Below are 21,156 nucleotides of genomic sequence, written 5' to 3'. Positions count from 1 at the left end.
TTTTATTAATCCAACAGGCCAGATTTTGGTTGTTGACCTAGTTAATCTTTCTTTCAGAAACACATTGCTGACATTTTTTCTCAGCTCTTGCTCCCCTCTCTCAGTGGGAACACATTGGCACCCTCCCCATCCTTGCTGGGTAAAGCTGTTCTGTTGCAGAGAAGGAAGCGGAAAATTGTCGAGAACTTGCCAGTTAAGAAAGGCTTCTTCATGTCTGGGAACCAAAATGTCAGGGTCCAGTCTTATCAGTCATCAAGCTATCAGCATGCTAGCCAAAAGTCTGAGCATTGGCCTTCTTCACTGTATACCTTGAGGTATCTATTTTTGTTATTCTATGTCCATTTACCAACATCTCTCCTTCATTAGTGGTCACCTTCTATTTACTGGTAAACAACTTACAGACTTTTTTTTTTCTCTCAGACTCTTAAAAACTGATTTCTCACTAGCCTCACTATTCTCAACACCACCTTATCCTACTACCTTACTTGGACGGTTCCAGTGGAAATCTGCTTTTGCATATATAATGTTACTTAATATTTTTTACGTGAAATTGTCTGTGCAGTGTAACCCTGCTTTCTTTGTTTGCTACACAGAAGTATTTGAGGACCAATTTAACAACCTCCTTATGCTAAAACTTAAATAGAGAACTTTTCAAAGTATGCGTACAAAACATGTGACTATGCCTGCAATAGGACATGGATTTCTTGCCCATCCTTACACATCAGCCATCATGTTCTGTTCATTATCTGTCACATGCGTAACATAACATAAGAGGTCCACTACGTGCCACAGCTTTTTCCTTTGATGGCTGCTATCTACAAGTCCCTGCTTTATATAAAAATCTGAAAAATCAGATACATCTTGAAATACGTATGGGACTTCCTTCTCCTGGCTTGTAGAAAAAGAGGAAGTAGAAGTGGCATCTCACCCAAGAAAAGCATTCTGCTTTTTGAGCTCTGCTGGGCGCAGGGAGTAAACAGGCTTTCAGGTCTTGAGAAACTGCTCCTACCAAATGCTGCCAAGTTACCTGTCATGTTACCTTCAGGATTAACAGGCAGTAAGGGAACCTGAGTTCTCTTCCCAGCTTGAGTTGTCAATTCCCATCTCCTGTCTCATTTTTAAACCATGCTGGCTGATCTATCATGGTAAAAGAGTCATGTCATGGTCTGCTGACCAAGCTGTGGCTGTGTGTTCCCATATGTTAGCCTTGGTCTCTTGGACAAATGTCGATTTGGCTAAATGCTCCTTTTCCTCCTAGCTTCAATTCGATTCATTCTTTTGTTTCTTCTAAATATTTCATCTTTTTTTTTTCTTTTTTCATTTTTCTTGACAGTGAGACAAAATAATTGCATATTGACATTTATTAGAATCTTTTTGGATGGAAAGAAAACTTCCACTAATTTTGCTATATATTTAGTGACACTAGAAAGTTAAATTGCTAGAGGTACTAATGGTTGCCATTCCATATAGAAAGAATATATAATTCTTTCTTTGTTACAAAGTTGGTGTTCTTCAATTAGTAAATTTATATGGACATTCTCTCTTTTTGTTCCTTTTCTTGTCAGCTTACTGCCCTGGTTTCTGGTGGCCTTGTCTGTCGGTTCATATGAAGGACAAACCAACAAATTGATTTCCACATTTATTCAGTACCTTGCATCTCCAGACTCTAAAATTAGAAGAATTAGGTGTACATGGGATGCCAAAGCTCTATAGGCGTAGATCAATCTTGCCAGGACTAAGAGACCTAACTTTGCTACCATAGCTGTAGCATACTCAGCAATTTCTGCCAGTGACAAAATCAGAGAGAAAGAGAGAGTGCTCCCTTTCTAGGAGGGAACAGCTGACAGCACAGCTTGACCACCTAAAAGCTAAGGACTGTTTCCCTCATTTTGCAAATGGGCTTATAATAAAGCAGACAGAGCAGCTTGCTCCAACACACACCAAGTCTTTCCACATTTCATGTGGTAAAGGGGTTTTTAATTTCTAACCTGTAATCTCAGAAAAAGAGGGTCTGCAATTCTGAGGTTAGTAACTGCATAGGGATGGCAAATTCACAAGTTTTAAAAGCTTAAAGATTCTCAGAGATGAAAGGAACGGTATCAGTATAAGATCATTATCATGTAATTGCATTCATGCCTTTCAGAAAGAGCAGCTAGAGCAATAATTAGCATCCCCCTTCATTTTCAGCTGGAGCAGGCAAAAACACAAAGATAGTGCTATATGTTACTCACAAGCTGTACTGTCTGGTTAACTTCCTCACACGAGAAACTTTAATTTCCTGCTTTTCTGTAGGGCCAGTTGATGGCGTAGTTTCAGGTCGCACTGGAGCTGGACTTCTAAAAATAACAATAAAAATACATGTGACGCAGTCTTTATTTAAACTACTTCAGGCATATCAACAAAGTTCTAACTCATCAACACATGTTTATCTTGCAAATTGGCAAGTGCTCATTGAAGTTCATCCTTTTGTTATCCATCCATTTATAGTCCAGTGGCCAGTGTGTATGAACAGAAAAGGATGTGTGAATTCACTCTCCTGTCCATAGCATGCTTTTTATAAAAGCAGCAACTGATTAAAAATACAGAGCCTATGTAAGAGCCCATGTGGAAGTGTCACTGGTTCCAAAGGACAACATTTTAATAACAGCCCAGCTATTCAGCCATGTCAGAAATATTTTTGACAGAAAAAAAAGAAAATTAACAAAAACTGATTTTATCAATTCTGAAATCTGTTCTGTTTAAAATAGTTTTCACCTGAAATTAAACATTATTTTTCTAATGAATAATGGATTTGATCCAAGAAAAAAATGCTTGTCAGAAATAAATGCAAAACTGAGACACATTTTAGATGCTCATGAATGTGGAAAACATCTGCAGAGCTTCAACAAAGGATAGAAATGGGAATGAGGACAACCATCTAAAAGGATCTTCTCTTCAACCATTTTCATTAGGGTTAACAAAGGCTTGAATACAAGATCTTCAAGACCTTGGGGGGAAATCATTTCAATCATGAGCCTAAGTGACAGGAATATACAGGAATTATCTTAAATACTACTTTTATTTGAAGCAACATGTGATAATTAAGTGTACTGTATATGTATGAGAAATACTATAAACACAATAAATATGCCAAACATTGAAGGAATAATCTGAAAGTATTGATTAATAATGTGTGAGCTGTATTCTATCATCTAACCTGAAGTCAGATACTATGCCAAGTAATTAAGCAGCCCAACTTATTGCTGGTAGGACTGCTCATGCACTGAGGTACATACCACAATTGGCAGAAGTGGGACAAACTCGTCTTTAAATTATATACTTGGGTTGAATTTTTCAAGTCCACCTGCATCATATGAGTCTTCTAAAGCCATAATAAAATAAGTACACAATCTTCACAATTGCAGTTCTCTCTGACACCCCTGTGGGTTTTAAAATTATTAACTATCTCTGATAACTTCTGAACTTGCTGTCCAGCTGCAACAGAGCTTATTGGGAAGGCATAGCCATCGGACTCTATTTTCAGTTTTCCTATGTGTTTCTTGGTTTTTGGGGAGGTCACAGAGCATAGGATTGAGGAATGGCAAGCATGAGAGTACGAAGGAAACACATATATCATAAACAAGACTCAACTAGTTCCACTTCCCAAGGAAAAAGAACTTCTGTCAACTGTTTTTCTGATTTTTGATTCCATTAATTTCACAAAGCCAATTCAACAGCAGCACAAATCATATCTCATTGCCTCCCAAAATCCAATTTCAGGGTCAGCCATTTATATCTCAGATTTGCAACGAGACGAATGCAGAATAATTCAGCCAGATTTTCAGACTCCTTGATGAATTTCTTAGGCTGGCAATTAAGGGGTGGATAATGGAAGAAAAGAGCCCCAACCATCTTTTTTCTAATCTTGAAGTCAGTACATCTGATCTGGAAATCTGTGAATCAGCGTCATGATGGAAGCCACCGATGTCATCTTCATCAAGTCATGGTTCAGAATGGATGGCTGCTCTAGATAGTCTTTTACTTTATTTATTTATTTATTTATTTATTTTTGACAGCTTGTGCTAAACCAAAGGTAGCTTTTGACAACTGAAAAAAATGGTAGTTCAATTTACTCAAAGTGATTTTCAGTTCAGGTTCTGACATAAGTAGGATAAATATGTTAAGACCTTTTTAATTACTGAATCTGATGGTCAAATCTCCAAGGGGTGTCAATGCGTGTAATTCCATTATTTTCAGCTCAGAAATACGTCAGCTGAAATTCTTGCTCTGAGTGAGCAGTCCCTACAATTCTCCAGTGCCTTTACAGGGTGTTAATTTCAAATTTTAAACCCTTCCATCATCTTAAGAAGGAACAAAAACAGTGGTATCAACTACACACGAGCTGAAAAATATGTGCTCAAAAAGTATAACAAACAATGCACTCAAACTACCAATGGGCTCAGAAACAGCCCAATGTGAAACAGCAAAGCCAGTAACAACTTTATTTCCAGTTCATTGCCACTTCAAATTTCTGAAGATGGCATTATAATCTGCAATGAAAGTAAATCAGATATTTTAACAGAAATGAACATGTGAAATGATCATTTCTATTCCTTTGAAAATTTTCATTTTACAAAGCTCGTATATCTCCTTTGACTCTCATAATTTACAGTTTTTAAATAAGGTAGAGGGCGGAACTTTTGAAGCAGTTATTTCAGCCCCCCAAATTTTTTTTTTTTTTTGAAAAGACATTGTGCTACTTTGTAACTAAAACAGTTTATAATGTATAATGGTCTCAAAGCAACAGGTACAAAAGTGATTCATATGCATGAAAAGTTTTAAGTCTGAATTTCCCTTGAAAAAAATTTCCTGTGAAAAATTTCACTCAACTGTGATTAAAGGTGTTCAAGAATCAAATGACCTATTCCTTAATCCAACAAACAGATGAAAAACCTATCTGAAAAACCTATTTGAATGCTGCAAATTTTCAAGTGAACAATTATAGAAAAAGCCAAGATATGGTACCACAAGACACACCTACTTCTTTTTAAGTGATTGTAACTACTCAGATAAGCTTTATTTATTATGTATCATGTCACTGAAGTATCCCACTCATTTACCTTGCACAAACAATACAATTGTAAGAACAAAAACCTCTCTCCTTTTATTATAAAATTTTGTCATCATTTTTGTTAGATGCTGGATGCAGTGGCTATCTAACTACTGATGATATTTTTCAGGCCTCTGTGAGAGACATAAGCACCATTTATTTACACATTTTGAGAAGCTGCAGGTTAGCTAACGTGCCAGCTGAAGCAACATCCGAATGAAAAGGAGCAGTGGCAATGCCTCCACCTGAAAAGGCAGACTGAACCTAGTCTACCATAATCACGAGATGAAATGTTAGACTGCAGAGATGAATTCTTGCCCTCATTAAAACCTCGCTAGTGTAGCCCTTCCTGCACCAGCCTAAAGAAACACTGATAGCTCCTGTTTCATCTCCACTGTATGCTCTCCCCAAACGCTATTCCTCTGTCTGAGCATATTCCAAGCTGTTGCTACCCTGACTTCAGCCACCAGATGCAAAAAGAGCTCAGATTCAACTCAGAGCCTGATCTGTTTTAAAAAATGTCAGTCTTTTAATACCACATACACTCTTAAAAAACGTATCTCTTATATTCCTGAAAAAGAAGCATCTATAAAGCAGAATGACTTCTATTGTTGTCTTTTGAATACTACAGCCAGAATATATGAAAAGATGGGCTTCTTGAAGAGAAACCTTGCAGTTATTTTGGCTATTTAAATAGTCATTATGTGCAGATATGCCCATTTGTAGTGTTTGGTCCTATACGTAGCAAATTATGTGGGCTTGAACAAAGCCTGAAATGCTGGAGGTTTGGGAGGACATAGGCTGGGAAAAAAAAAAATAGAAAAAATGCAGTGTATTACAGTTCCTTTATAAGGTTCAGTTTCAATGTCTTTAATTCGTATGAAACCTTTTCTCCTCTAACAGTATCTAATCACTACAGCATGAAAAGGAAGGCACTGAACTAAGACAGAGTTACTTAACGACTTGGCACCTCGCATAAAAATCTGTCACTCCCTGGTGAGAATGACAATAACAGCCACGAATGTCAGCATGTGGTGTGGTAGGTCATGAGAAACTGCCTCTGCCCGGGGAGCCCCAGCACACTTCTGCGCAGCAGCCACCACCGCATGCCTTCCCAAACCAACTTGTGTCACGAGCCTGCAGAGGAACAAGTCCTAAAGAAAGATCCCCAAAACAGAGCTGCTGAGAAAGTCATTTTGTTCTCAAGGTAGCAGTCAACAGGGCTACTGAAACCAAAATTGCTTGCAGAAGGACGTACATTCTGGAATATTTCAAGCAACCAGAGGTCCACTGGTCTAACCTGGATCTCCCTCAGGGACCTGATGTAGGTGCTCAGACAGAAGGGCCTGGGGGCACAACGGCTTCCACAGCCTGACGTGCCTTCCTCATCCCCTGCCAAGCTGGCTCGGGACAGACCTCCATACCCATCTGAGGTGTAGCAAAGGGGCTGTGTGGCAGCAAACCGTCATGCCCCTAACAAACTGAAAGGGAAAAAAATAACTTCTTTCCAGGGAGGATCCAGTTCTGGATTTTAACGCCACCAAAGTCTGCTGGGGGAGCCCGCTTTCCATATTTGTCTTTAACAGGTTTTATCCCTCTTTGCTTTCCATGTTCTGCTACAAGAGCTTCTGTTTGTGCGTTCCTTGCCATCTGGAATAAATCTCTCTCCCTCCATGCTCCCAGTCTCCGGCCAAGAGGTGGAGGCTAAAAGCTCCATGATTTACAAGGATACAGACACCTGCATGAAGGTTGACTTGCCTTCAGGTGCTAACTTACCGGGAAAATAAAATACTGGCTGATTTTTGGCTTCAAAGATTCCTTTGAGTGTAATATGGTAGTGAAATCTTGAGGAGAAAAATGATGGGTAAAGGAAAGAAGGGGAAAAATGCTTGACAGATGCATTCTCTCGTGTATTGAAGACATAGCCTAACAGGCTAAACAAGCACACACAAGCACACAACTCTTTTCTCAGCCTGCACTCTGTTTCGTTCTTTTGTTTCTTTTCCAAAGTTATGTCCACCTGAAGTTAAGAAACAATAATATGTGTTCTTTCACTCTGACAGGCAAGCTTTTCTCAGAAGACAGGTCAGCCCTCCAGAAGATTATTTGGACACTTGAAAGCTGTTGTCAGCATCAAACTTTCTGAATAAAGGTTTTCTTCTTCTTCTTTTTTTCTTTTTTCTTTTTTTTTTTCTTTTTTCTTTTCTTTTTTCTTTTCTTTTTTTTTTTTTTTTAAAACTGGGATTGTATATACTTTGCAGAAATACTACAAAGCTTCTTGCTACAGAGAAACAGCCTAATCCAAAAACATCTTGTGGGCTTTCCTTACCCTCTTCATTTGAGCTCTGTTTCTTTTAAGAGACAAAATTCCCTCTCCTCCCTTGTCCTTGTAATGAAAATGTATCTGCAGTCTAGATGAAACTCTGATGCTCCTGTGGTCCAACAGTTAAATAAATGATGATAAAGAACCTGTTCTTTTCCCCAGCTCAGGAGCAAAACACCTAGGTTACCTGGTCAACACCCACAATCTAAGCTCAAATAAATTACAAATTCTACCTCTCCATACAGCAATCAGGGCAGACATTAGAAACATTGTGGTTGTGAAAGAGCCTAGGCACAGGTTAAGGGCACTGCCAGAGAAATGTACCTTGACTGGGGTATTTCATCAATTTAGCCTCATCTGGAAGGTCTGAGCATTGCTCCTTTCTCTGTAGTTCTGATACTAAGGATAAAATTACAAACAATTCATCTGCATCTGACTTCAGGCAACAAGTCGCAGAGGTTTTTAATACTGGCAACGAAGTCAAAGTACATACCTGAGTGTCCTATCTGCAATCTTTAATGCAGACTGGTATGCAAAGGGTATGCAACAGTTCAGCTTGAAGTTATGAATTTGATGCAGAAATTTCTGGGTGAGGTTCCTTGTCATGTCTTGTAAAAAGCCGCAGTGGCTGATCCATTAATGTCTCCGCTGGGGTGAGGTCAGGCTGATGCATGTTTAACTATTCACTTTGGTTTGGGTAAAGCTGGTTGAAATTTCTCACGCGGAGAATGATTTTTATTTTATTTTTTTTAGACTCCGCCTCACAGAATTAAGTCCATTCTGATTCTAAGAAAACAAAACTTGATTGGATTCACTGAAGTTCAAGTCAGGGAAAACCAAGCGCATAGTTTTTGATCAGCTTCAATTTTGACCTGCCTAACCATTCTTTTATATGTCTATTTGTCCAGGGAAATGAGTTCTTTCACTTGAGGACACAAACTGTCCATAATCGCTCAGGTGACTTGCCCATTTTCTACTTCTAAATGCCAACACAGACATCTCTTACTACAGCTGTTGCTAGAACTTCAACTCTGTGATGCTTATAAACTATCTACTTAGAAACTATCCATAGCCTTGAATTTAAAGACCTGGAGTCAGTCAGCAGTTTTTGTAAGAACTGCTGTTAGGTACAGTGTCCAAGAGAGCTTTGTGGGCCACAGCCTTCTCTATCAATTGAGATTCCTAAATAAAATTCCTAAATAAAATCCAGTTTGTGGGTCTTGAAGTCTCGAGCAGTCAATAAACAGATGTACAACAAATTCCATTTCTCTGAGAACACTATCTTATAATACTACCCCTCCAGAACCCTAGTTTTCCTCACAAAAAATGAAAGCTTTTTCTTTAAAAAAAAGTTTTCTTGAGTTATGATTCAAAAGGGTCCTAAGTGAGTGACACTGGCAGAAAAAGTCAGTGTGTAGAGTACATTTTGTTGGATAAACTAGAACAAACTCCCTGTATACACACTTACATGCTGCCCTGACATTCACTGGAAGTCTAATATGGAGAGATACTGAGATGCTAGCTTCAGATTGAAAATGTGTACAGATTAAGGAAACATCTGTACACTGGGTACCTTGCTCATACTGTCATATTCTGACAGCATGTTCAGAGAGACAAAGTTCTCCGAAAAAAATATGGTTCATATTCGCATTGCACTGTGCACTTCAGCAGGGTGTTAACTTTGATACCAAGAGATGATAATTCAGCTGTTAATACAGACAATTTCACTCTGCAGGTGAGAAAAGAAAGGGAAAAATCCAAGAATGTCCCAAATATTTTGCATGACTTTCCTCCCTTGAAGATATATGGGAGTTAAATGTAAGAAATATAATCTCTTCAGTAAGAAAAAAATGTAAGACAAAGGCACACCACACTGAAAGGCAGCCAAACTCAAAGCCTAGTGTATGTACATCAATCAGATGCATGAGCCATGGCAGGGAAATCTCATTCTGACAATTTGTACGAGCAAAGCTTACTCTGCACTGTGTGCCTGCGATTTTACTTCTCCTCGTACAACTTGATATAATTTAATATTTTCCACCCTTCTTTTCTGGTGTGCATCATCAAGCTGTGAGATAACATTTAATTTTATGTTACACGTTGAGCAGCTCCTAATGTAATTAGTCTTAATGTAACAGCATAATTTGGTTTTGGATGGAAAGATTTACAAAGAAAATTAGAATAAATGAATGCACAAAACACCAGCTGGTGCTTATACCTACTCCCACATAAGAAGAATATTTCTATTTGCAATCCTATGAAAGACGAGATAATTTGGATAACAAGGATCAACAAAGGGTGATGCAGCAGTTGGTCTAAACGGAAAGAAATCCGCAGACAAATCCCGAACCATGTGGGATGTAAAGCATGCCAGAGCTGGCAACAATCCAAAAGCATGTTATGAGGGAAAATAAACATTGCAGTCCATAAATGTACCACATGGAGCACAGCAGCAAGTGCTTGTCACAGCAGTGACAAGAACTGCAGTAATTCATCAGGCAATTTGAGGGCTTCAGTTGAAGAGGGCTCTTTCCTGACAACAACCAGGCACCTACCTCAGAAATACAGGAACTTGCATTTACCCATATGATCAGGATTTTGCATGAGAGGCTGTACAATCTCTATCCTTGGAGGTTTTCAAAATCCAGAAATACAAAACCATGGCTGATCTGATCTATTATCAGTCACTGTCCTGCTCTGAGCAGAAGCCTAGATTAGATGACCTCCAGACATCCTCTCCAATCACCAGTTCCATAATTCTGTGATAACTAAAATTTCTCAGAAACAATGTAAATTATTGTTATTCAATTTTTCAAAAGCTAACCTCAGAAGAGTACATCTTTAACTATCTGGACAGTCGTGTGTGTAACAGTAAACAGCTGCTCACAGAGTGAAGACTACCATTTAGCAGATGATGAAGAAGGTGTTGTTTACAAATACCAGTGCTTGAAGACCTTCAGCCAGACCACCAGGATCAGATACGTAACATACCTAAACTTTCCTAAGCTCCAAGTGACCACGAAGAAAAAAGTACATTATCAGCAAAACCTCTCCAGATAATTCGTATCTTACACATCTGACTTCAGTTGCTTACCAAACTTTGCTCAACTTTAAGCATTTTTGCTAACATTTCCACTGTCTGACCTGTCTCAAGATGAAAGTTTGGCTTGGCAAACAGGCTGTGCAGGATGATAACTTCTATTTGGTCATATTTCAAAGTATGAGCAATTCCTAACATTTGGACAAATTTAGTCTAATTCTTCCCACACTGAAATTCCTGAAACAAGTGCAGCAGAGTTATACCAGGAATTATATTCAGCTATATTTGAAAAAGAGAACAAAATAAGAAGTATTTAGACCTTTACGTTAAATGTAGCCAAACTCTGTGTATATGAACCTGTGTGCACATGTACATATATACACACACTATAGACATACCTAGGTGGTCATAGACAGAAAGAAAATAGATACCTTAAAGAGTTTTCAGGAGAGGTTCGTTTATAGATACTGGGGAAGTTGTACAGATGGTGCTTCTGTCTGGCAAAGCATTGAGCAAGGAGAGGAATAATGAAAGGAATTCTCTTGATGGGGTTCTGTGGTTAGCCATATACTTATCACATTTAACAGATGAAGCAGCCTGGCAATTAAGTGGGATACTTCTGGAGAGAAAGTTCAGGAAGTTATCTTGCTAGCAGTCCATCCCTTTACTAAGAAGTGGGTGAGGCTTATAAAGAGGTGAAGAGGTGACTATGTGATCCACATTCACTTGATGTGCTGCAGGCAAGAAACCTCTGCATTGATGCCCATGAGATGGGACAGGCCTCTGATGAAGAGGAGAGTGTGCCCAGAGATGATAATCAACTGGGTGACTACAGTTTTCATTTTCATATTTCCTACAATATTTTATACTTCCTTCACTATAACAAATGTTCTGGCAGACAGCCTGAACCCAGATCTCTCAAGGCTAAAATAATTAAATAAAAAATCCTAATTGGAGGCAGGTGATAAGAGCCTTTACCGAGAATATGCATAAGAACACACAGTAATCTCTGACCTGAATTACATTAGATATCTAATCAGGGAATTCTCCCTGAGCGCCTCTCCCTTGAGACTTCCATCTGGACACCGAGTTAGATGTCTGGGCGCACGGAAGTTTCCAAGAGATGAGGCAATACCTCCATTACTTGCTCAAAATCTCTTCTGGCCCAACCAACACCAAGACAGATCCTCCTCTGAACACTAAAGAAGAGTATGTTCTGTTCAAAAGGCTTTTCTAGCTCTCGTGAAAGACAAATTCTTCTTGTTGGTACATAAAAGGGACTGACATGATCACTGCTTCTCTTTGCCATGAGAGTGGCAGATTGGGCCCCTTCCCAAAGTAGTGATGCTCTCTCAATGAGTTTTTTGAATAGCTGAACTACTGAGAGCACACAAAATTCATCACCTACAGAGACTCTGAGCTACCATAGCTCCTTCTCAACCATCCTGATGGAGTTTTACTACTTCCTGTAGTAAAACTACAGATGGAGTAGATGTTGCCAAAGAACTTGGGGTGGGGGTGTTATTTTGCAATCTCTCATCAAATCTGCTCCAGCTTTGACTGAGTAAAATGAGATTGTGCCTAACACTCTAAGTACAAGACATCCCAAAAGAAGTACTATAAAAATCACTGCAAAATGCTAATTCCAAACTAGAGCAGTATTCTCATAAGCACATTTTTGCTACACGCCTTAACAAAGCATTCCTCACTATGTGAAGTGCTAACTGCAAACTACATATATTTCTTCTAAATTTGATATAGGCAATATAAAAAAATAAACAAACACTCACAAATGCATAAATAACCCATTTTCCAAGGTATTTTTTCTTCCATAATCCAACATCATGCTCTGCTTGCCCAAATTGCTTATGCACCATGCTCTGCCTCTGTACGTCTTATTTGGGTGTTGATGAAAACATGTGCTTTTATGTCTGTTGCAACAGACCTGTAATAAGGACACCTCTAACTCTTCTTGGCAGGCTTTCTGTGTCTTACCAAGATAACTTGGGGCTCTCCTCCTTAACCCGCTTTTGAAATTCCCTTCCCACTGTTGCTCTCATTTGACTTTGTTTGGCTGAGAGCTGTGTCATGTGCAGCCCGGACGGATCCAGCTGAAGTACCAGCATAATTTCCCTTACTGCCACTGTCCAGACCTGCTGCTTTGCTAGGGGTTATCAACAAAACAGCAGAGTCAGCAAGGGGGATGCATGACTATGTCTCAATTCATAGTGCGCTCTATCAGCCTTAACTGCAGAGTAAGGAAAGCATCAGCTAGGACACTGCAGCACTTACTGGGTTGACTCGGTCACTAGCTTTTCCCTCACCGAAGGTGAGAACCAGCACCTGAAACAGTTTGGGAGGAAAAAAAAAAAAAAAAAAAAACCATAACATCCTGTCCAGAGGAAGGAGAGCGATACAGATGGGCTGCACTGCTCTCCAGAAGCCAGGAGGAGAGGGGACTGTACTCTCCCTGTGGCCCATCATCCTTCTGCAGCTTAATCTGATGTATACAAGTTAAGTATTAACAGGGAGGTCAGGAGACAAACATTGCACTTCCATCCTGTGAACCTAATAACAGAGCAAATTTCATAAGCCTTGTCCTCTGAAAGCAGAATAACTAGTACAATTTCAGCATCAGCAGTTGTTTTTTTTTCCCCATATGTAATGACTTAGGTATATAAGGATCTGCAGTTTGTCAACAGATGCAGAACACAGGTGAATTAACCAGCAGATGCATGACGACTTTGCATAAGCACAACATTTCACACCTTTCTGAGGCCTTGCCCAATAAAATGACCAGAGCCCTGCTTGTAGCAAAAATGGCTATACCACACATATATATGAGTAATTGCTAGCTGAACCAGAACTAATTCTACAAAGAGCTATAGCAATTGTTAGACAAATTGAGTTTGCCATGGCAGATGCTAAAATAATTGCTCAGGGGGATTGCAGGCCATATCTAAGCAGCTAAATCATTAGAAGTGTAATCTTCAGACTGGCAATGGGTGAGCAGACACGGTGGTAGCAAAGAGAGCACAGTTTTTTAATCAAACAAGCACGACTGCCCTTCTTCCTCACCTTCTATTTCCCTATTTGCATGAAGAATTCAAGCTTCAGTTAATGATCAAAACTGCATGTTTGCTTACTAGCTAGCCTGGACAAATTTTGCAAGGTCTTGGGTCTGGAAAAAACAGAGCATTTAGCTAGTGTATTGTACAGTCATCAGAAATGAAATAGAGGAAGTCACTGGCCCTGCTATAAATCCCTTGCCAAAAGAGAAGAATATTGTTAAATAGCCGTGGCAGTTACTGCTTTCGACTGGCAACACGTTTCCTCAAACACTCGCACAGGTGTTGTCTACTGGCACAGACATCCACCGAAATGTCTGCATGGGTACTTGCAGGAATAAAAATAATTATATTCCATGGGCAGGGCTGCTTTACAAAGGATATTTGTCTATTTCTCGACTGAAGTAGAGAAAAACTCCCAGGTGACTTGTCTGACCAGTATTAACTAACCCTTGACTCTACTCACATGCAACTCCTAGCAGAGCAAAGGCACATTTGTGTCTATCCAGGGCCTCAAAATAGAGGTTACATATAGGATGTTTGTAGCAAACATGCTGTCTGCAGCCATGCGTATGTCCCTGCAGAATGGGGAGCCACTTGAAGGAGAAAGAGAGTTAGTTAGACACTACATTTACTTTGCATTATTATCCAAGATTTGAATGCCGGCTGTTAAAATGGGCCTGTTCCTGAGCATTGATTACTTGTATATTTGCACCTCCAGAACACGGGCACAAAGCAATAAAATAATACAATTTCATTTGGCACGACTGACTGTAGAGGAAACAATGCTTGACATAAACTAGATAAAAATAAATATTAGACACGACTACACCAGACTGCTGCATACTGGGACCTCCAGAGTGTTTTTTATGAGTTCATAAGCTTGGTTGCATGCAATAGGAAAGAGTAAAATGAGCTTTGCAGCCAGGTTGCCAACCTTACTCATGCTGAATAGTACTTCACCTCATACAGCACACAACTGGTTTACAACTCAGCATCTATCAATCTATTGCCAAATATGAAATGGAAATGTTCTTCTACACATTATACAGAAGGTCAGCAAAGGTCAGTAAGGAAAACAAGCCTTTAGCCATCTTCCAAATCTCACAGGGGTTTGCAAACCAGGTCCTCCCAAACTGCTTCTGGAAGTGACAGTAATTCAACAAAGGGTGTAATGGCAAAGACATTGCATGACACACATTTTTATTAAACAAAGAAAGAGGTCGCTATATAACATACATGAAGAATTTTCTCACTGTCCCATAGAAAGTTTTGTACAGATCTAAAAATGGCAAGGGCACAGGAGGAGAATTGGAGATTTTAAATATCAAGTAGACTTTTCAGCCCCTTGGACTAACAAATGGGAAATTCAGTGCATGCCAGGCTAGAAGTTATAGCTCTGCAAGATGTCCTGCGATGAGAGGTGTGGGGAACCAGGACCTACAGATCGATTGCAGGCAACCCAGGGACTGCCACATGAAGCAATAACATCCTCTCTCGTGTCCTCCTGCCTCAGCACCACCAACCATCCTCACCACTCCTCTCTCTGTAGCTGTTTTCCCTACACAAACAAAGCAGCTCTGCTAGTCCCAATTGTTCATAAAGGAATTTTTGAATGAAATGTTTTTGGAAGAGTTGCTGATTTATTACCTTCTAGGAGGGGTACACAATTGAAAAAAAAAAAAAAAAAAGCTTGGCACATTTTCACAATTATAACTTTCTTTTTGAGTTCAAAATCGCTTAATTTGTCAAACTTAATTAACTACCCTTCTCATCCAGCCTTTTCTATAAGATGCTTAAATGTCTTCTTTCAGTTGTAAGAGTCACGACTAAAATGTTATAACTTAAAAAAATGAGATGACTACTGCTCTGTTATATATACTATATACACATAAACATATATAGAGTGCACTAGCATCATTAGCTGATTAACAGCGATATTGCCATGCTTTAAATCCATTGGTGTTTTTTTTTTTGTCTTTCCAAGCCCTTCTTTCAGATTGATATTTCTGACACTAAAGATGTCCAAAGCAATGGCACTACCATACATTTAGAGGCAGGTAATTTCCAAATACCTATGCTGTAACCTCCATTCTAATCACTTGCTGAAAGACACCATACTGTGCTATTTAAATATTATTTGAATAGAATTAATAAGCCCCTTCCATCCAAAAAAAAGGAAGACTGATATCCGCGACCAACAGAATACAAGTACAATCCAAAATAGTCACCCCTGCCTGGTATGAGATACAAATGAGGCACTTTGCTAAAGGCTGTATATCAAATGCCTTTTTCCTATGTAGAACACTTGCAGAAGTAAAGAAGAAAAACAAACACAAGGATATTCCATTTTGGAAATCTAACACTTTCCTGATCCAAAAGTTATGAAAATAGGTTTATTTTCCAAGCTTTTCTAAGTTTACCACTAGACCTGATTTTTTTTAATTTTATTTTTACCTTGCTCTTATCAGTTGTTTAAGCATATACACTCATTCTGATTTTTAGAGTTGAGCTTTTATTAATTCTTCAACTACAGCTGCTACATGTAAGATAAGTCCCCTTCTGACAGACACCTTCTCCTCAGGTCATTGCTTGGTAAACTTCTGAACTTTACACCACAGTTTGGGGATGAATAAATGGACTTTTAACACGTGTTTGAGATAATGTTTGGAAAATGGCTCACTATATCATGTATTTATTTGATGTTTTCCCTACGGACAAGTAGCAACAGACCTTACATTAGGGTCCTGCAGGCTGGAGGTCTTACTGGGATTTACAAAAGAGGTCTCTTCTTTCACAGCCTGTTAAAAGAAGGAGCCAAAGTTTAGTACAACATCCATACGCTTAGGATTATACATATGTTTATTTTAAAATATTCCTGTAAATACCCCATGAAACTACAATGTCCAAATGCCCACTCCGCCCAGATTTTAAAAGCACGGATTATTATTATTTTTTATCATCTCCCACTGCTGAGATTCGCTGTGATAAGCTACAATGTACAATGTATAGAGAGCAACAGTGATAGGAAGAGTTTGGGCCAGGATAAAGGAGGAGCAGCAAAGGAATACTGTTATTGTGTTTCCCCCAGAAGGCATCTGAGTAGAAATAAGAAAAAGCAACCTGGGCAAACATGCTGATATTTGAGTTTTTCTTTTAATTGGAGTAAAACAAATATTTATGTAGTCTAATCAAAATCATGCCAACTCTCACAGCTTTTCATTCAGTCTTTGAAAAATTTATTGAAAAAAATGGGATCCCCTACATATAATCACACTGCACATGCAGTTCACAGAAAATCTAACCCACTACTACTCCCTGCTAAATTACAGAGTCCCATCTCTCCCATACCATTTGTTTATAGAGTAGAAAATACTAGTATTGCAGAATGACTTACATGAAAATTACTTGATTACCAAGGAAACACCCAATTCAGGCAGGTGTTGTTAGATTACACTCTTCAACTGAGATGCAGGGTTCCACAATCCACGTGTAAATGCCTGTGTCAGGGCAACACTGCACCCCTCTACAGAAAATACTGGCTGAAGACACAAGAGCTCTCCAAATCAGTAATGGACTTGGCAGGCTCTGACATTTCCATTCTGCTAAATGGATAGATGGAGCTGATAGAGGCCCACAACAGAGTCATTCTTCAGCTTTCAACATCTGAACCAAAATAATTTGAGGACATTGGTTGAGATCAAATTGCATTAAATGTGTCAGTTTCATCCTATTCAAAAAGGATGAGACAGGTTCCTTCAAATCAAATCAAAGGACTTTAGAGGCATGTAAAAAATTGTAAATTTGAGAAGACTTTCCATTCAACACAAATTGATACATTCTATTTTAGGGTACTCACAAGAAAAAGAAAGGAAATCAAGGCCTGAGTTTCTTCTTTACATTACTGATGAACTACAAAATACCAAGAGGATGCTCAGTGCTTGGGGAAGTCACCCAAGTTGTGATAGTCTGAGGTTCATTTCCTCCTTGTGCCGGGGTGCACAAACCCCCATTGCCACTTCACAGGTCGTTATTTACCAGAGCTTCAGCTATGGTGGGAACAGGCAGTGCAAGCTGGTACACACAATTAACTGTATGGGCAATTAAACTGGGGCCACAGGGAGCCTGGCAGAGAGTGAGTTCACTCCTGGGACACCTACAGCCAGGACAAGTACCTGAGGTGATGGGCTGGGGAGTATTTTGACTTAAGCCCCTCTGAACCCTCCTTGTTAGAGTTTTTGAACCTTGTATATTAATACTGAAATTGTCATCAATATCGTCAGCAGGTCTGTCTCCAGAAAGGAGAACAGGACCCATAATAGGTACTGGGGAAGCTCTACCCCAGCATAATGCTTTTACATATTTGTATTTAATCTCCCTCGTCCAGAAGACTCCGAAATCCTGGGAGAACGATTTAAACATTAAGGAGTCAGATAAAGGGGGACCACAATTACACCATTTTCACCATTGTAAGTCAGCCACCAAATGTTTACTCAGTGAAGTGCTCAGTGAATTAGCATCATGTCATGAATAATTTCAGGACCTGGAGTGTGAGTTTTTAATTTTAAGAAATTTGTAATTGTAAGAAATTTAGCTCAGTTCTGGAAAATCTTTTTTTTTTTTTTTGTTTCCTACTGGCCACCTAGTAGCTCTGTCTAGACTAATATTTAGTCACAATCTAGTGCTCTCTTGAAAAGAAAGAAAATGTTGTTTTTTTTTTTTAAGAAATTGAGAGAAAGCATTGAAAATCACTCTTTGTTGGCATAGATGAGCACTTAAGTAATTTTTCTTTGTTCTGGAGAAATTACAATGCTTTTTATAAAGCTGTTGGGTTTCTGAAAGCTGTAAACATGAATCCAGCTGTCAGAAACTTAATACACAGTGTCTTCTCTCACACCGATGTCTTAGCAACATTTTTATTGTTAAGCCTGACAAGCTAGCTGCTTATTATGCATCAAACTGGCTATCTTTTAAAACCCTAATTTTTACTTTATTCCAATTTTCACCAAATTAATTGAGCTGTATTTTAAGATGCACTTGAACACAACAACAGAAAAGCGAACGTGGGGATGGAAGATGCAATGCAGAGGCTGCAACCAAGAACGGAATGATTAAAATTCCACCTACTTAAACACCATGAGATCTCATTAGCCAGTTGAGAGGGCTTCATTGTATTATTCCCTAATAACTGGCCCTTGGTTTCTTTTCAGTTCTGTGACTACATTATCGCTCTCTTTTGACTTGTCTGCATTAGAAGGTTAAGCCTGCTTCTCAAGAAGTGGTATACTCCTCAATGGCATGGCCAGCATCCCGAGTAACTTCCCTTTGTATTAATTTTCTCCATTATTACTTATGTTTTAAAGAACAGAAGAGACTGGAGTATCTACAAATAAGTACTACAAGACCAGTGAGTAAGTAATCTCACTATAAACTGGAGGCTGTCCTCCTCATTCAGCAAATAACACTCAACGACCATGCAAAGACATCCTCCACCTTACTAAAAAGATGTGACCCATAACGTAAAACAAGAGTTACGCTTGCACACAACACGCACACTCTCACAATAACGTGCCTAGATGCTTTGAGCTCATGTGCTAGGGACAGGATTTGTATTTCTACAGCAGTGTGCCCTCCACCCATGAAACCAGCTAGTTAAGCCAAGGCAAGCAGGGAATAGCTGGTGGGTCTCCATCACCCACAGAAAGTCCAGCACTGAGGTGCATAAAAGGACAGAGGCAGTGCCATGGAGCTGCTCAGACTTCCCTGGCTAAGGCAGATTCTCCCTCATCCAGAGGCTGCTGCTCTGAGAGGAAGAGGTCTCAGGGCATGTGGGGCATGGCAGACCTGCAAATATCATTTACACGGAATCAGATTAATTTGATAATTACCCAAAGAGAAACAAGCTGGCTCTTCTGGCTACCAGATTGCAAGGCAAACGAAATTAAGTGTTGAGCCATGCAATCCATCCACAAAATATCATTCTCCTTTTCTCCTCTCTTATCTGCACTAAGCCCAGAGAAAAAAAAAAAGTTCAAATTTAATATGCCATAAACTTTCTCAGTAGTGCTAGAAACAAAGCATTACTTTCTCAATCTAGAGACAAGAAACATGCACAGACAGAAACATCCTTGTATGGGCTCTCTTCATAGGTGACTGCTAAGAAACATTAGTTTCAACAAAAGATGAAAAGAGGATAAGAACAGTTGAGTAACAACCAAATTGTGCTCACAGCTGTCTAAGCAATCTACGTACAGGCTGCCAGGCTGGCCCTTTTCAACTGACTGCTGAGCACTCAGCAGCTCTGATGCTGTCCCAGCAGTTGGATCCCTTGGAGCCTTAGAGAGGGGAAGGGACACTTCAGGGACACCACTTTGGACGCTGCTGAGCTTTCCAGCAGGAGTGGGAATGCTTTTGTCCCACAGGAACAATTGTATGTCTGAATTCATAAGCCCCAGTGGCTGAATTTGCCTAGTGAAGAGCAACTCCCTCTATTTTTTTGGGAGGGAAGAGCTAGCCCCAGGAAGATGGGCAACAGGACCTCGAAATAGGGTGTGGTTGCACTGGGTGTATGCCGAGTAGGACAATGTAGGAAAGACCAAATTTTGGCTGCAGCCTTCCGGGTGCTTCTGCACAGACAATTAATTCTGGCTGGGACTTTGGGCTGATGAGCCTCCAACAAGGCACTGCACAACATGGGTTCCAGTCTTCAGAGTTCAACCAAGCGTCCTGGGGAGCTAGCGCAGTGTGTGTCCCTCCTCCACCACAAGGGGAATCGCTGCAGCTCTCATCTAATCCACAACAGGATTAAACTGAATCAACAAAAAAGACCTAATGAAGAAACAGATCACTGCAGCCAAGGGTGAGGGTCAGGTTCTTGTCCAAGAAAGAAAGAGGCTGAAAGGCTCATATGAAAAAGATGATGTCTCTTAGCAATTTCACAAAGTTCTCAGCTACAGAAAAGAGGGAGGAATGACACAGCTTTCACATTTGGAGATCTTCAGAGGTAAAGAAGCAATGGTCTCAGTGCAGCGGTCTGGAAACATTTCACCTTGTTGGCCCTTTCTAGTTGTGTGATGATGCTAAGCAGGCCTGATGCCTAACAGGTTTTTCAGCTCTTTATCAACATTTTTGTCATTTGTCAACCACGCTGATTGTTGGCTGATCTCATTAGATAATACGGGCTAAGCAACACATCACTGGGGAAAACATCCTGCCAAGGTAAACCTACCTTGGTGATTTAATATGTCAAACGAATCATTTCAGGCAGAAAAACATAATGTTTAGGTCTCTTGGGAATGGACCGCTGTTTTTTTTCCCCCTGAACAGCACCTAGCACCACACATCTCCCGGGCTATGGCAGGGCTCCAGCACATCACCACAATTAACAGCACTCGTCTGATCACGTACTGGCACTTACAGACGTGCCAGCGAGAAGACGTAACCCACACATCAACGTGTTGTCACAGTCTTGTGACACCGCTGCCGCATTTGCCTCCAGCATCCTGGGGAATAAATTAAAGTTTTCCCTCTTTCCGACATCCTGTTTATTTAAATCCTCCCTGCCCTCCTCAACAAAGCTGAGGCATCCTTTCCTCAGCTCCTTCCCTGTCTTTGAGGTATCATGGCTGACACACTT

The 21,156-nt window shown here is 39.8% G+C and overlaps 1 protein-coding gene across 8 annotated transcripts in view; it reads right to left on the bottom strand.

Annotated features, from left to right (window-relative positions):
• The window catches only part of EPB41L4B (erythrocyte membrane protein band 4.1 like 4B), a 175,358-nt gene that overhangs the window by 31,604 nt on the left and 122,598 nt on the right, over window positions 1-21,156 (bottom strand). For 7 of the 8 annotated variants that reach the window (XM_083822764.1, XM_083822761.1, XM_083822762.1 and 4 more), the window contains 2 exons: window positions 16,254-16,321; window positions 2,232-2,336 (listed from right to left, as the gene is read on the bottom strand). In XM_083822764.1, coding sequence (XP_083678890.1) covers window positions 2,232-2,336; window positions 16,254-16,321 — 173 coding nt within the window. The remainder of the gene's footprint in view (window positions 1-2,231; window positions 2,337-16,253; window positions 16,322-21,156) is intronic. The other variant, XR_014579106.1, reaches the window with a different exon arrangement.

This window comes from Anser anser, assembly GCF_964211835.1.
Source record: "Anser anser genome assembly, chromosome: 2".
NCBI classification, from domain to species: Eukaryota; Metazoa; Chordata; class Aves; order Anseriformes; family Anatidae; genus Anser; species Anser anser.
This window is presented reverse-complemented; position numbering and strand designations above follow the sequence as displayed.